Here is an 18,145-nt window from a genome sequence, read left to right as displayed (position 1 = left end):
CTGTGTGTTTTAATTCTCGTGTGTTGATGATGAATATAAGCCAGTTACGCTTTTTTTTTTTTAAATGGTAGCACTGAATTATACAATCAGGGTAGACATTTGCATTTGCAGTAGGTATATACTGACGCCTATTTTAACGTAGGATATTCCATATTCCATGTAGCGCTAAAAAATATATTTCTGGCTTTGGACACAGACTACCTGCTATTTATTTAACGCATTTAACTTTATTTGGCGAGCATATTGAGTGGGGAGACACAAGCCAATCATAATCCATACCTTTGAATTTAGTTTGGGGGAAATGGCGACACATTTTCCGCATCTATACATGATTGGATGGTAATGGTCACGTGTCCGGAATCTCTTCCCTGATCACGTTGAAATTGTCATGTCACAACGACAACGGACCAACGTGAAGAGCTACTGAGCTGTGGGCACCTACTTCGCACAGTTTGTAGTTGTGCGCGTCAGATTCTGTCTAGCGAAGATCTTGTGGACTGAAGGATGTCCGGTCACGGTCATGGACACGGCGGCCACGGCCATGGCTGCGGTTGCCAAGCCGAACACGAGCCCGCAGAACGGGGCCTAGAGTACGGTCTGTATCAGCGCATTGACATCGAGAAATTACAGTGCCTTAACGAGAGCCGAGACGGTGACGGGAAACTTGTGTTCAAGCCCTGGGATAAACGTACAGACCGAGAAAAGGTACCTGCCCAAATCCTGGGAGAGCAGCACGAGTGCGGTGTGGAAGGCGATGTAGTAGCCTAATCTAGCATATTCCAAATTTTCTGTCGTGTTACTGTGCAATTATGTTGTGAGGGCTGCCATATTGTCTCCAGCCGTAATTTTGCATGCCTCAAGTGTCCATTTACTTTTTTTTGCTGGGTAATGATGTTGCATGCACACCAGCTTTTTCCAAAAATGAATATTTGGGGCATGTTTTGATATAAGCATCACCCTTCTAGAAATTATTCCTGAATGATTATAGATTATTGTTTTGGGTTTTGATAGACAGTTGGAAGAGGCATGCACATTTTCCATAATTCTCCCGATGAGATGGATTTCTGTGAGAAGGATTGCTCACACATTCTCGCATTCACCCTCTCCTTCTCCTGCAGTTTGTCGAGAGTGATGCTGATGAGGAGCTCCTATTTAATATCCCGTGAGTTGACAGTTTCTCCCCTCACCTGCTGAAGTGATACATGCTCACCTCCTCCTTGTGTACCCTTGGACACACACTTGCACCCTCATTCTCCTCTCTTGTGCATTGCTGTTCTAATGATTAAGTACTGATCTGTACCTCCCTGCTGGCCAATTTCTCCGGTCCTGAGTCCCCCCCTCATATGGTTGCCGTTTCTCCAGGTTCACCGGCAGCGTGAAGTTGAAAGGAATTATCATTGCCGGAGAGGACGATGATTCACATCCTGCTGAAATGAGACTGTGAGTGAGTACAGTGTTCAGCCCCCCTAAAGAATATTTCTGTTGCTTTTCTTTTTTATCTTTTAAAAGGGGGCAAAAGTTGCAGAGTGGGTTGGGTCTAGTTGAAATGAAATATGGAATGAATAAAGTAAGTCTCCATTGACACTGTTGTCTTGCAGACTTTTGTCCACTGTGGACAAAATGGCTGTGTATCTGAATGAATTTGGAGTCTCCTTCACTATAAAGAGCTATTGCCAAGGATTGAGTCTTTTTGCCAAGTGCCATTTCAAAATTCATCTTAAAGAACTATGAATTTAATTGTATTGTCCTAGAAAAATGATGTAATTTTGTATTATTTCTAGGCCCTCCCCATCTCTCAAAATTTAAATGCATAGATTGTCCTCTAAAATGCTGGTAGCCGAGTACTGCTTCTTTTCACTCTGTATTTCACTCTCCCGGGAGGGGGGACTGCACTGCTCGCACTGATGGACATGCAAACTGTAAGTGCCTGAATGACCAAAGGAGGCACTCATTGTTTGAGGAAATGTGAAATACCATTGCAGTAGGGCTGGGCCTTATAGCCATCGCAGTATAACAACTTTTTTGTAAGCACAGTAACAACTATCTCCTGCATGTGGTGTTTGATTTCTTAATCATACCTGATGTGGTAGCACACCTAATTTTCTGAGCCAAAGTGAAATTCTTCCAGGGGGAAAAGATTTCATTAGTATCTTTTCAATGTTCATATCACAGCAACAGAGCCATGTGGTTTCCTTGTGGTAGATAAAAACATGACAGCAAGGACAAAGAGCATAACGTAAGCAATGTGTTTTTCAAAACTAATAGGCAAGTTAACCAATGTTGAATAGATATAAGTGGTGTGTTTTTTTTCTCCCCCAGAAGCATTTCACTGAAGTTTGGAGATGTGCTGCCATATCAAGTATGATTAAAGACGAAACAGAAGGAACCAAACCTACCTGCTAGAGATAGTTCATGTTGTGCTAAAAAAATAATTTCACGTACCACAATGCTATATCACACAGCCCCACTTTTCAGCTTAAACCCTCGTTCCCTGGGCAGCACTGCGGCCAATCAAGTACTGCTCTGTGGTGCTGTCATTCAAAGGCAACACCGGCAAGATTAGGATTATGTTTCAGGAATATATCACAGATTTGACACTTGTATCTAAATGCACAATCTGTCAATCCCTTCTTAGTTTTCGGGACATGAAGTGCCACGTCAGTCTTATTTTAATTTCACAGGGAGTGACCCCCTGAATGTGTGGACTCTTTCGACCCTCAGGTATAAGAATATACCCCACATGTCATTTGATGACACAGGCAGAGAGCCAGAGCAGGCCTTCCGTCTGAATAGAGACCCGTTTGCGGAGCTGGAATATCCTGCAAAGTAAGATCTCTCTACCTTTGTCTTTCTATCTACCTATCTATCTTCAGTTAAACTACTCTAAACTTAAAAATAGTTACCATCAAATTTCAGGCCAGTTCTGGTGATGGTTAAACGTGCAGTGCCCTTTGTATTGAGGGTACAGATTGGGATAGAGATCATGAAGTCAGAATAGTTTGATGGCAGTCGAGCATTAATGGCTCAATGTGCTTGGGGAGAATTCTAGTTCTAAAAGTAACCAGGAGAAAGCTTAATAGGTACCTTTTGATTTTCAGCCATTGTACATTTGTAGTTTTCATAGCTCTTTTGTAAAAGGTTTGTTAGAAACGGTTAATCGGCCTTGATCGCAGAGATCTATTTTTCACAACAATGTTGTCTTTCAGATCCTTTTCTGCTTGATTCTGTGTCTGAATAGATTTTAAGAACTTCAAACTTTCAGTTTGTTAGCAAACTGTCATTCTTCCCTACTCTCTGGAGTAGACTAGAGAAGTCTTCATCAAGATTTTTTTTATCCCAGTTTTACCTCCACTGAGAGCTCATCTCTTTTAGGATTGCGCGTTTCTCCAATGTTGAACACCTGTCCATCCACCTGTCCCGGAACTTCGGGGCAGAGTCAACGAGGGTCTACTACATTGGGCTGCGTGGGGAGTTCACAGAGGTGAGAAGAGCGATTGTGCATCTGGGATAGTTAAACTTAAAGACCATAAGCTCTGGGTTTCATCCATCTTCCTTCCTTCCATCAAAAGATTTTATTTTTTTGACCACATCCCTTCATACATTTGCCAAATAGTCAACTGAGCAGATAAGTAAGGCTAAAAAAGTGGAATTGACAATCTGAAATGTGAAATGTTCATTGTATGTGCTTTGTAGCACTCAGTTACTCTGTGGATGTTTGGCATCATGTTGCCACAAATCTTTATTTCCCTCAAACTCCCCTACCTGTCTTCCAGGCACACAGGCACGAGGTAACAATCTGTAACTACGAGTCAGCAGCCAACCCAGCGGATCACAAAGTGGACACCATCACGCCTCAGACACACTTCATATCATGAGGAAGAGAACCCGAGGAGAAGACGCATTGAAGGCATTCAGCATTTACTGCAATGAGTCCGAAACCGTACTGATCGTTATGGATATGGAGGGATGGATCGATGGGCTTGCAAAGCAGTCGCTTAAAATTCTGGTCCGATGAATCTGTTTGAGCTGGTCAGTTGTTGGGTTGAAATTCTTTTTGCTGTAAGATAATTGGTAACAATAAAGTGTGGAACATGAAAAGTGTGTCTTTTTTTTTTTATTGATCTGGAGAAAGGAAAGGATTTAGCACATTTGTGTACACAAAATACTTTCCCTGCTTTTCTAAGGATCGGGGTGAGGCACACTGCGCCATCTTCTGTTTGCTTTGCAACGGAACATCCTAGCACAGTAGTAAAAAAAAAATCCTGGAAGGACTCCAGTACTAGCTGCAGTCTGATTTCCATTTCTCGGTTTGGGCCTGCAAGTAATATTTGAACTTAACTCTTTATGCTGAGTCCCAGGGATAGCATAGCTATTTTAATCGCTATAAGGCTTTTTATAGTTCGTTTTTACCGCACCCAACCACATGAACCCGCTTGTGTTGTGTACACTTGGATCAGTTGCACTCTAATTCCATTACATTATTAATGCAGTGGCAGTGTGTAGTCACAGTAGGCGCGTGGGTTATAATTACAATGCGAATTGAGAAACATACAAACAGCTTTCACCATAAAGCAGGAATACATTTAAATGAAGCTTCCCATCACAACGCACGAATGTGGTGCCACATATCTTGCTGTATCGTTATCAACTTTTAATATCTTTACTTTTCAAGTCATTCTATCGGGAATTCAATAATATTCTGTAACCGCATATTTATATTATTTTGACAATTTGCTGGTTTTGCTTCCACATTACTCCCATGCATCCCGATCCCGTCAGTAATTGAACGTGTTAAAAAAAATAGCGCGGGCGTGTGGCAGGAGAAGCAGTGTGTGGGAACAATGACCTCACTGCGCTCTATCCCCGCCTCTCTTCGGCAACAGTAGCGGAAGTTCCGTCGCGATCTGGGATAGCAAGCGGTGAGTGTACGAATTTGTATTTATGGGCCGCAGTTAAATGTTACTCATTTATCCTGTTCGATTCGATTCTGAACCAAATCGACTGTCTCACTTAAGCCGGTGGGTGTCGAAGCGGAGGGAAACGGGTTTACCGGGGAGAGCGGGCCCCAGTTCGTGCGGACTGGGTTGAGAGGGCACGGAAAGGGAGGAAGGAGACTGATTGCGCTGTGTGGTTTCAGCTTCATTGTGAGAATGTAGCTAAAACGTGATTAAGCGGGCTGGTTGCAGGGACATAACATCATGTATGACTGATTCAGTCCAGCGGCTTTGTGTCCGTTATCGTTTTGTCTTGAATTGTGGTAATTTAACTAAACAGTTAAGCCGCTTCACTTTCCCCCTGACCCTCTTATTGTTTCTTCATCCCCCTCCCCCCTCCCTCCTCTCCTTCCTCTCATTCAGTGCTTCACCTTTTATGCCGAATTATGTGCGTTTTATTCAAGTTAGCTTGCAAGCTAACGTTATCCCTGCTAACCTAAGCGAGAAAGAAACAGAAATTGTTTTACGGTCGAAACGAATGTGGTTGTGCATGGCTTGTCAATGCGGTTCACATCCTATACCAAATCACAACGTCAGGTGTAAACGGAGATCGAATTCTTTCCCATTTGTACTTTCTAATTTGTGAAGTTATGTCGGCAGAACATATCTGGAGATAGTTGGGTAGCTTTTATGGCCCCGATAATATGGCTACTGAATTAAAACGACCAATGGATATCTAGCCAACATTAGCTTGCTTTAGTGACTTGAGTTGACAAACGAAATTGATGTCAACACAGTTTCCAATTGAATTATTCTGCACAGCTGCTCACTGTTCTCAAGAAAATAGACTGCCCGACAGCTGTCGCCTTCTGTTTTCAGTTATTGGAGATACGCCAACTACCCGATGCGTTGTAAACCGTTTTAGTTGTTAGTAGTCATTCGGTAACTTTATTCAATTTAACTGGAACTTCAGTTGAAACGCACACCTCAAACGGTTATCAGTGAGGGGAGGGGGAAGGCGCTTGTTTAATACAAGTCAGATGGAAACTCGTGATGTCCATACCGATGTCGCATACACTCAAGCAACACACACACACACACAAACCAAAGAAACAGCCTGTTAGAGGTGACCATGAACTTGTCTCTCCACCTCGCACACGGAGTGTGAGCATTTTGCTGCGTTAACCATTAAAGCGAACTGGTGCGTCATAATTACCTTGGCCTTAGCCAACTATAAATTATCCATAGCCGAATGGAGTGAGGCGCCTGTGTTGTCTGCTTAAGGACTGCCAATAAGGAAGTCTGTTTTACAAGGAAATGGTAAATGGTTGGCATTTATATAGCACCTTTATCCAAAGCGCTGTACAATTGATGCTTCTCATTCACCCATACCAGCACCAACCAGCTTGTCAGAAGCATTTAGGGGTTAGGTGTCTTGCTCACAGACACTTCCACATACCCTGGGTGGAATCGAACCAGCAATGAGACAATAGATTATATTAATTCAGAATGGTCATGCTTTTATTGGCTGTAGTTGTGTACGGGGTCCCACTATTGACATCTAGATGCATTGTCATTCTCAGGAGATTAGCAAGACAAAAAAGGGGACAAAGTTGGAGAACTGATGTGTTTTGGCACTAACCATTGTCAGGGTTTTCCTCAGACAAATAAATGCATTTATTTATAAGTATTATCTTGTTTTATTTGTCTGATGAAGAATGTTAGTGCTGAAACTTAAGTAATTTTATTGGTTCAAATTTTCAAGTGTAGCTGCTGCTGTTTTCTATCTCGCCATGCACCTTGATAGTTCAGTGAAGTAACATAAGAGTTGCTTATTTTTCTGTTAACCATTTCCCATCCAACCCCCAATTCAGTTTGCTCAGATTGACCCCTATTACACTTCAGGTATGCTTGGCTAATGAGTTTCAGGATCAGCTGACAAGAGTGTCTGTTTTTCTGTGTTCTGTAGAACCCGTTCATCATCCACTCTGTTCCTAACTGGGTTTTATTTTGTGTGAATGATAGTAATTGCATGTACTGTGCCAGTAAAGCTAGGTAAAGGTAAAGTTCAATTAGATGAAATTCTAATTTTGTTTCTTTTTCACTCTCTTAGTTGCCCTTTCACTTCCTTGCAGACACGATAATTTTCACATAATTTTATTCTCAGTTTGCTGTTTGTATAACACTTGAGTCAGAGGGATAAAAGTCCAATAAAATATTTATTTTAGACCGGAAGAAATGGCCTGCAGTCCCGTCTTCTCATTCTCTCTCTATGGTGGCAAAGCATTCAGACCAGTAGAAGTCCAAATCCATGAATATAATGGAAATGGGCGGCACGGATGGTGCAGTGGGTAGCACTGTCGCCTCACAGCAAGGAGGTCCTGGGTTCGAATCCCCGTCGGCCAGGGCCTCTCTGTGCGGAGTTTGCATGTTCTCCCCGTGTCTGCGTGGGTTTCCTCCGGGTACTCCGGTTTCCTCCCACAGTCCAAAGACATGCACGTTAGGCTGATTGGAGAGTCTAAATTGCCCATAGGTATGAGTGTGTGAGTGAATGGTGTGTGTGCTCTGCGATAGACTGGCGACCTGTCCAGGGTGTATTCCTGCCTTTCGCCCAATGTATGCTGGGATAGGCTCCAGCCCCCTGCGACCCTGATCAGGATAAGCGGGTTCAGATAATGGATGGATGGATAATGGAAATGTGAATAATATTGTTAATACTGGCCTGAACTCTCATTATTTGCCAAACACAGTCTACTCACCATTCAGAGGGATAATTAAAATATCACTGTGAACAGATGCAGCCTGATAAGTGCTGAGGAAAGGCTACTGCTTTGTTTAACCCTCTTACTCTGATTCATGTAAGCTTTTAGTACCTGATTAAATGACTATCGTTACTGGAATATTATGTGTCAGAGACTTTAAGGAGCTTTACTGGAATATTATCTGTCGAGTAAGTTCTCTACTGGGAGATGAGCTGATGATTGAAATTCTGAATGTGAATTGGACACATTTTTTGTATATAGGGGTGGGTGTTATGGCTTCCATGGGGAATTATGAAAACAGTGAAATATTTTTGTAAATAAAATGGCAGGATACAGCTTTGTAAAAGCTCAAATGCCTTTTCTTTCCTCCTGATCTCTCTGTAGCACCCCTTACAGTGTATGTGTGGCAACAACATGTCTTCGCTGCTGCTTGCCGAGGCTGTGACTGTGTCCGGGCAGGAGAAGGAGACTGCTGCGGTGAGAGACCGGATTCAAAGGCTCACTGCTCAATACAACACACTGCTCACTGCAACACTGAGGCTTACTGCCCAACACAACACACTGCTCACTGCAACACTGAGGCTTACTGCTAAACACAACACACAGGCTCACTGCAACACTGAGGCTTACTGCTCAACACAACACACTGAGGCTCACTGCAACACTGAGGCTTACTGCTAAACACAACACACAGGCTCACTGCAACACTGAGGCTTACTGCTCAACACAACACACTGAGGCTTACTGCAACACTGAAGCTTACTGCTAAACACAGCACACTGAGGCTTACTGCAACACTGAAGCTTACTGCTCACTGCAACACACTGAGGCTTACAGCACACTGAGCCTTACTGCTAAACACAGCACACTGAGGCTTACTGCAACACTGAAGCTTACTGCTCACTGCAACACACTGAGGCTTACAGCACACTGAGGCTTACTGCTAAACACAACACACTGAGGCTCACTGCAACACTGAAGCTTACTGCTAAACACAGCACACTGAGGCTCACGGCAACACTGAAGCTTACTGCTCACTGCAACACACTGAGGCTTACAGCACACTGACGCTTACTGCTAAACACAACACACTGAGGCTTACTGCAACACTGAGGCTTACTGCTCACTGCAGCACTCGGAGGCTTACTGCTCAATGTTGTAGCCTGTCCACTTACTGGTTTGACATGTTCAAAGATGCTCTTCTGCATGCCACTGTTGTAATATGTGGCTATTTGCATTACTGTCATCTTCCTATCAGCTGTGACCTGTCTGGCCATTCTCCTCAGACCTCTCTCATTAACAAGGCGTTTCTGCATGCAGAACTGCTGCTCACTGGATGTTTTAGTTTTTTGCACCATTCTTTGCAAACTCTAGAGACTAGTGTGCATGGACATCCCAGGAGATCAGCAGTTTCTGAGATACTCAAACCACCCTGTCTGCCACCAACAATCATTCCACGGTCACTTTTTCCCCCATTCTGATGGTTGATGTGAACATTAACCAAAGCTCCTGACCCGTATCTACATGATTGTATGCGTTGCACTGCTGCCACACAATTGGCTGATTAGATAATCAGATAAAGTAGGTGTACATAGGTGACTGTTGGTGACAGACAGGGTGGTTTGGATTTCTCAGAAACTACTGATCTTCTGGGATTTTCATGCACAACAGTCACCAAGGCTTGCAGAGAATGGTGGGAAAAACAAAAAAACTTCCAGTGAGCAACAGTTCTGTGGGCAAAAACGGCTTGTTAATTAGAGAAGTCAGTGGAGAAGGGCCAGTCTGGTCAAAGCTGACAGGAAGGTGACAGTAACGCAAATAGCAAATAGCTGTGGGAGGAAACCGGAGTACCCGGAGGAAACCCACGCAGACACAGGGAGAACATGCAAACTCCGCACAGAGAGGCCCTGGCCGATGGGGATTCGAACCCAGGACCTCCTTGCTGTGAGGCGGCAGTGCTACCCACTGCACCATCCGTGCCGCCCGAGTGTGAACAATAACAATGAAATCCTCTTATTGTCCATGTTTTGTCCTACATATTGCAGTAGCTCCACATTTTTTTGGTCCCTGCCCTTCTGCACACAACTATTTTCATTCAAGTTACTGCACCAAAAAAAAAAACCCAGCAGCAGAAAAACTCACTGTCCCATGAGGTCAAGTGAACATTTGCACCAGTAAAGTAGCAGGCAATCGGTGAGCCCCAGGGCTACAGCCAGAACAGGGTGCTTCTGTTCTGCAGCGGAGTAGCTACAGTGGCTACACCGCTCAGTAGCGCATAACAATTCAGATATTCTCAGTTGCACATCCACACAGAATCTGTGACAGAACATTCCTGAACATGTTTTGTTTTTTTCCCCCTACATCAAAAGGCCTCTCTCATTTCAACCAATGAATTATTTGTTGTCTTGTCATGGCCATAAGGGCTGTATTCTGGGCAGTACATAATGTTTTATCATTTCCACCACATGATCGAAAACCAATAGTTGCCTTGTTTTACCAGCATCGTCATATTTTTTGAAATGTTATGCTTAATCCTGTTAGCTTCGGCTGCCTCGTCCTCTGCTTTCTGTCTCTTTCGCTCGCGCAATTCTTTCTCTGTAAATTCTGGTTCAAAACTATAAGCTTGTATTTCTTCATGAAAATCTAAAAGCTCGTCCTGCTGTCCGTCATATCGCTCAGGCTAACCAAGTTAGGTTCCCTGATATTTGTATGCTTACGTTACCGAATTTTCGTGGGAGTGTCATGCAGGGCATAAAAGTTCTCAGGCATGGTGCCGGATTCCGGCCTTTCCTTTTTTCCACAAACTAATATTGCTGTTCTCTGATGTGTAAAAGAAAACGCAACAACCACTCCCCGGCCAAGTCAAGATAATGCTTAACTTTGCTAATTCCCCCTAAAATTATAGTATATAATGGAGGAATTTAATTCCGTGTTATATGTCAATAGGATGTAACATGCAAGGTCTTAAAACGTTAATGTCATAACACGATCCCTCGTGTCTTTTTTTTGTTCTGGATGCGTCCTATCCAATCTCGTTCAGTCTTGCAAGCAATTATTCTTCAATTACCAATGGTGTGCGAGTAAGGCAGTTTTTTAATCAAATGAGAATGGAGCTTCTGTCAGTCCGTCAGCCACCGTGCCATGGACATGGAAGCATGGAAGTTGAAAAAAGGAATGTTTTCCTTAAATGCTGATGAGTCTACAAGCCTGAACATGGATAGAATTCTTAATGTCCTAGTTAGCTATTATGATGATGATCTTGGCAAAGTTATCACACCGCATCTCGCATATTCAGTGTTTCCGCAGTAAAAAACGGCCCCGGCTTAACGAACGTTGGATTTAAAAAAATGAAATAAGAAATCCAACGTCGAACAGCGGCATTTGACGGTTTAAAATAACAGCGCGCAGTTTGTCATTGAATCAACACGGTCTAAGCAAATGGGACGCACCTGATTTCACCAGTTTACAATTCATTAAATGAAAATAAAACCTTAAATCAATTGTATTTATTCGCCAGATGGTAAATATAGCACACTAAATGAAAGTGTAAGTTGGTCTGACTGATTAAAATTAATAGCTTTTTGAAGATGGGACATTTGTTTTTTTAGGGTATACGCAGCTATTTCTGGCATAATGTGGCTTTAAGTTCTTCAATGGACATAGAACGTCTAAGAACAAGTCATTACAATGCACAGCTTGTGACAATGGTTTGTACATAAACCAGCATACATAGTGGGTCCCTAGAAGAAACACTGGTCTACATCCACCTGATGCCAGTTCTGCATTCTTTACATTGAATGTTCTAAATTAATACTTTGGTTTATTCAATAAGGGGTGTGGCTGAGGACAGTACTGTAGCAAATGTATGTTCTGTTATGTTATATAACACCCGATACTCAGGACGTCCTGTCAATAGTTGAGATAGAAGGTGGAAGGATGCAGGAGCTGGCCGTCTGCTTAGTGCTTTAGCCGCTGAGTGCATGAGTCATGAAATGCAGTTGTCAGGTTGGGAGCTTGTATGCAGCATGAGCTATAAGCTACATTGAAACATTGAGTTCATTGAAACTGCTGTGCATCTCAATTTGAACGTCAAAGGAGCCTCCTGCCAAACCGGAGGGGTAAGTCTGACTAAATTAGCTACCGTCAGAATTAGGTGACCTTATTTAATTGTCAAGCCCTGCATTAGCACAAGCACAGCTTGTAAAGTTGCTTTATGATTTTGTTTTGCAATGCTCTAGAGCTGATCCAGGATCAGGCAATCTCACACTCACACTCACTCACAAACATTTTGTGCTGGAGAATGGGACTAATCCCTAAGTGGGCTCTGCTGAACATGTCATTAATTGAAGTATCTTTCTTCTCTACATAGGTGATCTTCCTTCATGGGCTGGGAGATACAGGGTAAATGCTGTTTTTCTTTGTGTTTGTATTGGTCCACGAGTGTTCCAGGTCTTTTCAAGATGAAATTTTCCTTACGCACACACACGTGCACACACACACACACACACACACACACACACGACCCTAGGGCATGATTCTTTCATGGCAGTTGTTAGTAGTTGCTGTGAATTAAATATGTATTTTTAATAATATTTTGTGTCAAGTCTCAATTGTTAATTTTCATGTTCTGGCATATTGTATATGTATTACAATATTTGCATTTGGTTGGTTTCAAATATCCCTGTGACTTAACTATTGAGTTAACTATTCTTCCTGTGCCCCTCTCCCTTTATAATCTCTCCTTCAGGCATGGTTGGGCAGAAGAATTGAGAAAGAATAGGTTGCCATATGTGAAGTACATTTGTCCCCACGCGTAAGTCTGTGTGTCAGCTTGGAGTGATGCGTAAGTCTGTGTGTCAGTTTGGAGTGAGGCGTAAGTCTGTGTGTCAGTTTGGAGTGATGCGTAAGTCTGTGTGTCAGTTTGGAGTGATGCGTAAGTCTGTGTGTCAGTTTGTCCCCATGCGTAAGTCTGTGTGTCAGTTTGTCCCCATGCGTAAGTCTGTCTGTGAGTTTGGAGTCACGCGTATATCTGTGTCACTTTGGAGTGACGCGTTAGTCTGTGTCAGTTTGGAGTCACATGTATAACTGTCAGTTTGGAGTCACGCGTATGATTGTGTGTCAGTTTGTCACCATGCGTATGTCTGTGTGTCAGTTTGTCACCATGCGTATGTCTGTCAGTCTGGAGTCACACTTATGTCTGTGTGTCAGTTTGGAGTGACGTGTATGTCTGTGTCAGTTTGGAGTCACACGTATATCTGTGTGTCAGTTTGGAGTCATGCGTATGTCTGTGTGTCAGTTTGGAGTTACGCGTATGATTGTGTGTCAGTTTGTCACCACGCGTATGTCTGTGTGTCAGTCTGGAGTCACATGTATATCTGTGTCAGTTTGGAGTGACGCGTATGTCTGTGTCAGTTTACTTTTGCATCGTCTAGATTTCCCGTTGCTCAATCTGACATCCTAAAGTTTGACACTGTTGTTCACATGTAAAACTACTGTGTCATTTGCACCAGAAAATGTTTTTGTTTTCCATTTAACTTTTTGTACAGGTAATCGTCGACTTATGACCTATGCAACTTACGACCGTTCGCCTTTACGACCACGACTGTGAAGAAAATATTGATAAAACATGACTTAAAGATGATTATAATATCATTACACAGTATAATATATGTAAGATAATTATAACATAGGCCGACTTACGACCAGTTCCACTTACGACCGGTCGGTCGGAACCAATTACAGTCATAAGTCGACGACTACCTGTACACTCGTACCTCTGTAATGAGGTAGTGTGTGTCTCTGCCAGGAGAACTGATTACTGTCTGTTTTTCTGTTCATAGGCCTTCAATGCCTGTCACTCTCAATATGAAAATCTCCATGCCGTCATGGTGAGTCCATTCCTGTTTCTATCTCTCTGGTGCATGCCCCTGCTCCAGAGTACCATACTCCAGGCCAAGTTTGAACAGCCACTGGCTCAATACTTATGAATAATGTGGAAAGGATTAGATGCATTTTATGAGTGCATGACAAGCCAATGGAAATTTGCCTGTTCCTTTTATGATGGCTGATGTTGTTTTTGAAGTATAAAAAAAGCATGTAGTGTAGTCATAAATCATCCACTCATTATTTATAGCAGTGTGCCAAGGTTAATTAATGTGGAGCTGGTTATCTGAAAACATACTTATTGGGATGTACTCTGCAGGTTTGACCTGATAGGATTGAGTCCTGATGCTCGTGAGGATGAATCTGGGATTAAGAAAGCATCAGAGAACAGTAAGCAGCAGACTCTCTTCAGTTTAACCAGCGCCTTCCCCTCCCTCTGGCTGTGCTTTCATCCTCCTTTCTCCTCCGCAGTTCTGGCCATCATCGACCACGAGGCAAAAAATGGCATCCCGCCCAATCGGGTGATGCTGGGGGGGTTTTCTCAGGTGAGGATGAGGAGACCCCCAGCTTTGCCGCATTTGCCACAATACACTTCACCTTTCATTACAGTGACTTTATACTGACTTTGCCAGAGTGCCTTAAAGTGGAGAATATCAGTTTTAGTGTGAGCAATACAAGTGTGATATCACCAAGTGTGAAGAACAAGCCAAGGGTGACAGTGGGGAGGAAAGGCAGACTCCAATGCAGTGCTGAATAAGACTCCCATTCCAACAGGGCGGCGCTCTCTCCCTCTACACTGCCCTCACCTGTCAGCAGCAGCTAGCAGGTGTGGTCGCTCTTAGTTGCTGGTTGCCACTTCACAAGACCTTCCCCCAGGTAAGATCTCTACATCCTGTGTATCTGTATCTGTGTCTGTGTGTGTGTGTGTGTGCGCGCGCACCGATATCCCAACTGTCCAAAGCACTTTGTTTATTTCTGTTCCTCCATCTGGCGAGAATTGGCAGTTAGCAAAATAATGATTGAATCCAGAGTTCTAAGAGGAACCTCATGTATCTTGTGTGGAAGTGTCTGGTGATGCAGTGGATAGATAATTATTTGTCTGGCCACTAGGCGGCGAGCGAGAGCAACAGGGAGATGCCCATCCTTCAGTGTCATGGGGAATCGGACCCCATGATCCCAGTGCGGTATGGACAGCTCACCTCCACCAAGCTGAAGACCATCGTTTCCCCTGAGAAACACAAATTCAACACCTTCCCTGATCTTATGCATTGCTCCTGTCCTGAGGTGTGTGTGTGTGTGTGCTGTGTATGCAATGCACATGAGTGTGTGTGAGTCTTCTTTGATTAAGTATTTATGTCCCACTCTGTCTCTCTTGCAGGAGATGGTGATGGTGAAAGAGTTCATTGAGGAGCATCTGCCCAAAATCTGACCTCACCTCACTCCCGCTGTGACCGCAGACAGTGACCACTCACCCCTGACCTGCCATTCTCCCCATAGGAAACAGCCATGAGCACCCCATATAGATCTCACATACACTCTCACACACAAATATCTATGAACAGATTGACATCCTCAAACTGTGAACATGTTGACTTTACATATAGTAATGCGTCAAAGCCTTTCTTTTAACACAGGCTCGCATGAATTCAAATTTGACATAAAACTCCCAAAACTCATCTGAAACACTGTAAACCCTTTGTAAACGCACATTGTCAAAACACACTGAAGCCTGCGCTCAATATTAACAGCGCAAGTTTTGCAGTCTTACAAGCGAGAGTGGACTTCAGTACACTTCTCTCCACTTTCCTCTCCGTCAGCCTTTCCTTGCTCTTTCTGCCTCTCTCCTTCGTGCTCTCTTTTTCTCACTCGCTCTCCCTGGACACTCGCAACCTCTCATGCTGTGCGTGTCAGTAAGTGGGTCAGTTTAGAGGATGCTTATTTCATCTTCTCCTTTATCAGTGGAACTAAGTATTACTAGCATTTCCCCCTTATTAAACAGAAAGCATTGGGATGGACCCTCTCTGATCTGGAGAGCTCTGTGTGTTCTGGTCCTGTCTGGAGTGACTCAGGCTGTTCTGTTCCGCATGATTTACCCACAGTGCCCTGCTGCCGCAGCTGTGGTCCCCTGCTCGGGTCCTGGTGCTGAATCTCCTGCACTTGGGTTCCCCTGCTTGTGCAAGGTTTCTCAGACTATAAAACCTCTTAATGAATTCAAATAAAGGAATTAATGGATCATTTGCATTTGCCACTATTCTGTTCTTAAATATGGGTTAGTTCAGGGTATTTGTGTAGCTTTTCAGGGTAACTTATTGTGATGTGATGTCAGAGGGGTTGAAAATAAAACTGGAGCTGTGCAATCAGCTTGAAGACAATACTCATGAAAATGAGCTTGCAATTCTATTAACAGTCCTGAAGGGGGCACTCAAGAGATACATCTCCTGTGCATTATTGCAGAGTGCAAGGTGCAGTAATGTCATTTATGGATTCTGTAAAATAATAAATACATTAGAAATGTGTTATTTAATATACTATAATTATTTTAAAAAACCTGAACGGGCAGCTATCCTTTCTGTGTTGGTTCTCAAATGATATTGTGTACTGCGAATGATGTGAGATTCTGTGTCATTCGGCTGAATACGCAGTTCTGGTTGTGAACTTAAACAGTGTGATTCACTCCAGTAGGCACCAGCTGCAGACCAGTACAGGGTGAACTCTTATTGAATATATGGCCCACCCAGGACTTTAGTTGTCTTAGCAAGTTTCTTTTTACTCCAATCGTTGTATCAGGGTGGGGGCTGCTCCTACTGGCCAGGTGATGTGGAAATCATGACTGCACCTTTGTTATTGGACGGTGGACAGGGTCAACAGGAAAAAAGCCTAAAGTTCAGAAGGTGGAAAGTTGCAATACAACCAAAATGTATAATGCTTCTGATTACAGTTCCTCTTTAGAACTGGCCAAAGGTGAGGTAAATTACAAATGCTTTTCTGGATCAATCTTGATATGATTTACTGACACTCACAAGCAAACTGAGAGTCCAAGGTCAGGTTTCACTTTACTCTCAAAACATCATTTAAAATAACTACAAATATCAAGCTTTTTAATAAGGAAAAAAAAAGCAATTATCAGATATATTATTTTATATAATCGTGAACAACAGCTGTTCTAGACCTAGGATCTTAAACCCTGGATGAGAGCTAGGGAGAGCTGCAAAATGGTGTTGTGTAATTTCTCTTTTGTGTTTTTCTCCCCCCACTGAATAGATTTTTGTGCTTACATTGATTTTCAAAAAGGTTCAGAGAGAAGGAAATGTATTGAATGTTTTTGAAGAATGTCTTTTCCTCCATGTCAGCACTATTGCAAAATTTCTCCCCACATATGATTCTGCACCATTCCACCCTCTCCCCCTGTGCTCGCCCCCTCTCTCCCCCTGTGCTCGCCCTCTCGCTCCCCCTCTCTCCCCCTGTGCTCGCCCCCTCTCTCCCCCTGTGCTCGCCCTCTCGCTCCCCCTCTCTCCCCCTGTGCTCGCCCCCTCTCTCCCCCTCTCTCCCCCTCTCTCCCCCTGTGCTCGCCCTCTCGCTCCCCCTCTCTCCCCCTGTGCTCGCCCCCTCTCTCCCCCTGTGCTCGCCCTCTCGCTCCCCCTCTCTCCCCCTGTGCTCGCCCCCTCTCTCCCCCTGTGCTCGCCCTCTCGCTCCCCCTCTCTCCCCCTGTGCTCGCCCCCTCTCTCCCCCTGTGCTCGCCCCCTCGCTCCCCCTCTCTCCCCCTGTGCTCGCCCTCTCGCTCCCCCTCTCTCCCCCTGTGCTCGCCCTCTCGCTCCCCCTCTCTCCCCCTGTGCTCGCCCTCTCGCTCCCCCTCTCTCCCCCTGTGCTCGCCCTCTCGCTCCCCCTCTCTCCCCCTGTGCTCGCCCTCTCGCTCCCCCTCTCTCCCCCTGTGCTCGCCCCCTCTCTCCCCGTGTGCTCGCCCTCTCTCCCTGTGCGCTCGCCCCCTCCCCCCCATTGCTCGTCTCAGTCCTCGCTCCCTTCCCTTCTCTCCCCCTCTCATTATCTCCTTCCCTCCTTGTGTCTGTACCCCTGTCCCTGTTCCATTCCAGCTTACTGCAACTTCTCTCTCCCACCCTTCATTCTGCCAGGGATCTGTTGGGCTGATTGTGGTCTTGGGTTGTGGTCCCTCTCTAGTGTGCGTGCGTGTGTGCAGGTAGGTTGAGTGGGAGAGAAAAGGTTGCTGTCATCTCTCGCGCACTCACTATGTAATCTCATCTGATCTTACTTGATTTTATTTGTATGTTTTTGGTCGTTTTTGGACGGACCCGGTTTCTCGTGTTGGCTTTCCCCTGCCTGCTGAAGGGCCTGAATGTCTGCAGTCCCACGGTTCTGGCGCTGATTCGGCCGCTGCACAAACGGGCCCGTCTGGGTTGAAACCATGGGTTTTTGTTGGGTTGTGTCCACTAATTCTGAATTGTGGGGGGTTTTCTGTTTGGCAGACTTTCTAAATCATTTGTGTTCTCCTTTGAGTTTTCATTTTTGTCATGTTGTGTTGTCATTTTTTTTGTTGGCTAACTGACTAGCTTA

At 44.2% G+C, this 18,145-nt stretch overlaps 2 protein-coding genes across 3 annotated transcripts; both read left to right on the top strand.

The window, feature by feature from the left end:
- The first annotated feature begins 314 nt into the window (after positions 1 to 314).
- Positions 315 to 4,098, top strand: pithd1 (PITH (C-terminal proteasome-interacting domain of thioredoxin-like) domain containing 1). Its single transcript, XM_061253962.1, has 6 exons — positions 315 to 705; positions 1,119 to 1,162; positions 1,363 to 1,440; positions 2,722 to 2,826; positions 3,373 to 3,481; positions 3,774 to 4,098. The coding sequence occupies exons 1-6, from the start codon at positions 505 to 507 to the stop codon at positions 3,873 to 3,875; spliced, it is 639 nt and encodes a 212-aa protein (XP_061109946.1). The 5' UTR covers positions 315 to 504; the 3' UTR covers positions 3,876 to 4,098.
- Positions 4,099 to 4,777: 679 nt separating this feature from the next.
- lypla2 (lysophospholipase 2) lies at positions 4,778 to 15,812 on the top strand. 2 transcript variants are annotated; one of them, XM_061256139.1, is made up of 10 exons: positions 4,778 to 4,919; positions 8,081 to 8,173; positions 12,066 to 12,097; positions 12,444 to 12,509; positions 13,537 to 13,584; positions 13,899 to 13,969; positions 14,051 to 14,124; positions 14,354 to 14,455; positions 14,690 to 14,863; positions 14,958 to 15,812. In XM_061256139.1, the coding sequence occupies exons 2-10, from the start codon at positions 8,096 to 8,098 to the stop codon at positions 15,006 to 15,008; spliced, it is 696 nt and encodes a 231-aa protein (XP_061112123.1). In that variant the 5' UTR covers positions 4,778 to 4,919; positions 8,081 to 8,095; the 3' UTR covers positions 15,009 to 15,812. The 2 variants fall into 2 exon arrangements, with proteins under 2 accessions (XP_061112123.1, XP_061112124.1); XM_061256140.1 differs by lacking the exon at positions 4,778 to 4,919 and adding an exon at positions 4,989 to 5,018.
- The last annotated feature ends 2,333 nt before the right edge of the window (positions 15,813 to 18,145 follow it).

The sequence above is a fragment of the Conger conger genome, chromosome 9 (genome assembly GCF_963514075.1).
Source record: "Conger conger chromosome 9, fConCon1.1, whole genome shotgun sequence".
Lineage (NCBI taxonomy): Eukaryota > Metazoa > Chordata > Actinopteri > Anguilliformes > Congridae > Conger > Conger conger.
The sequence above is the reverse complement of the archived record's forward strand: the minus strand, read 5'-3'. Positions and strand labels throughout refer to the sequence as shown.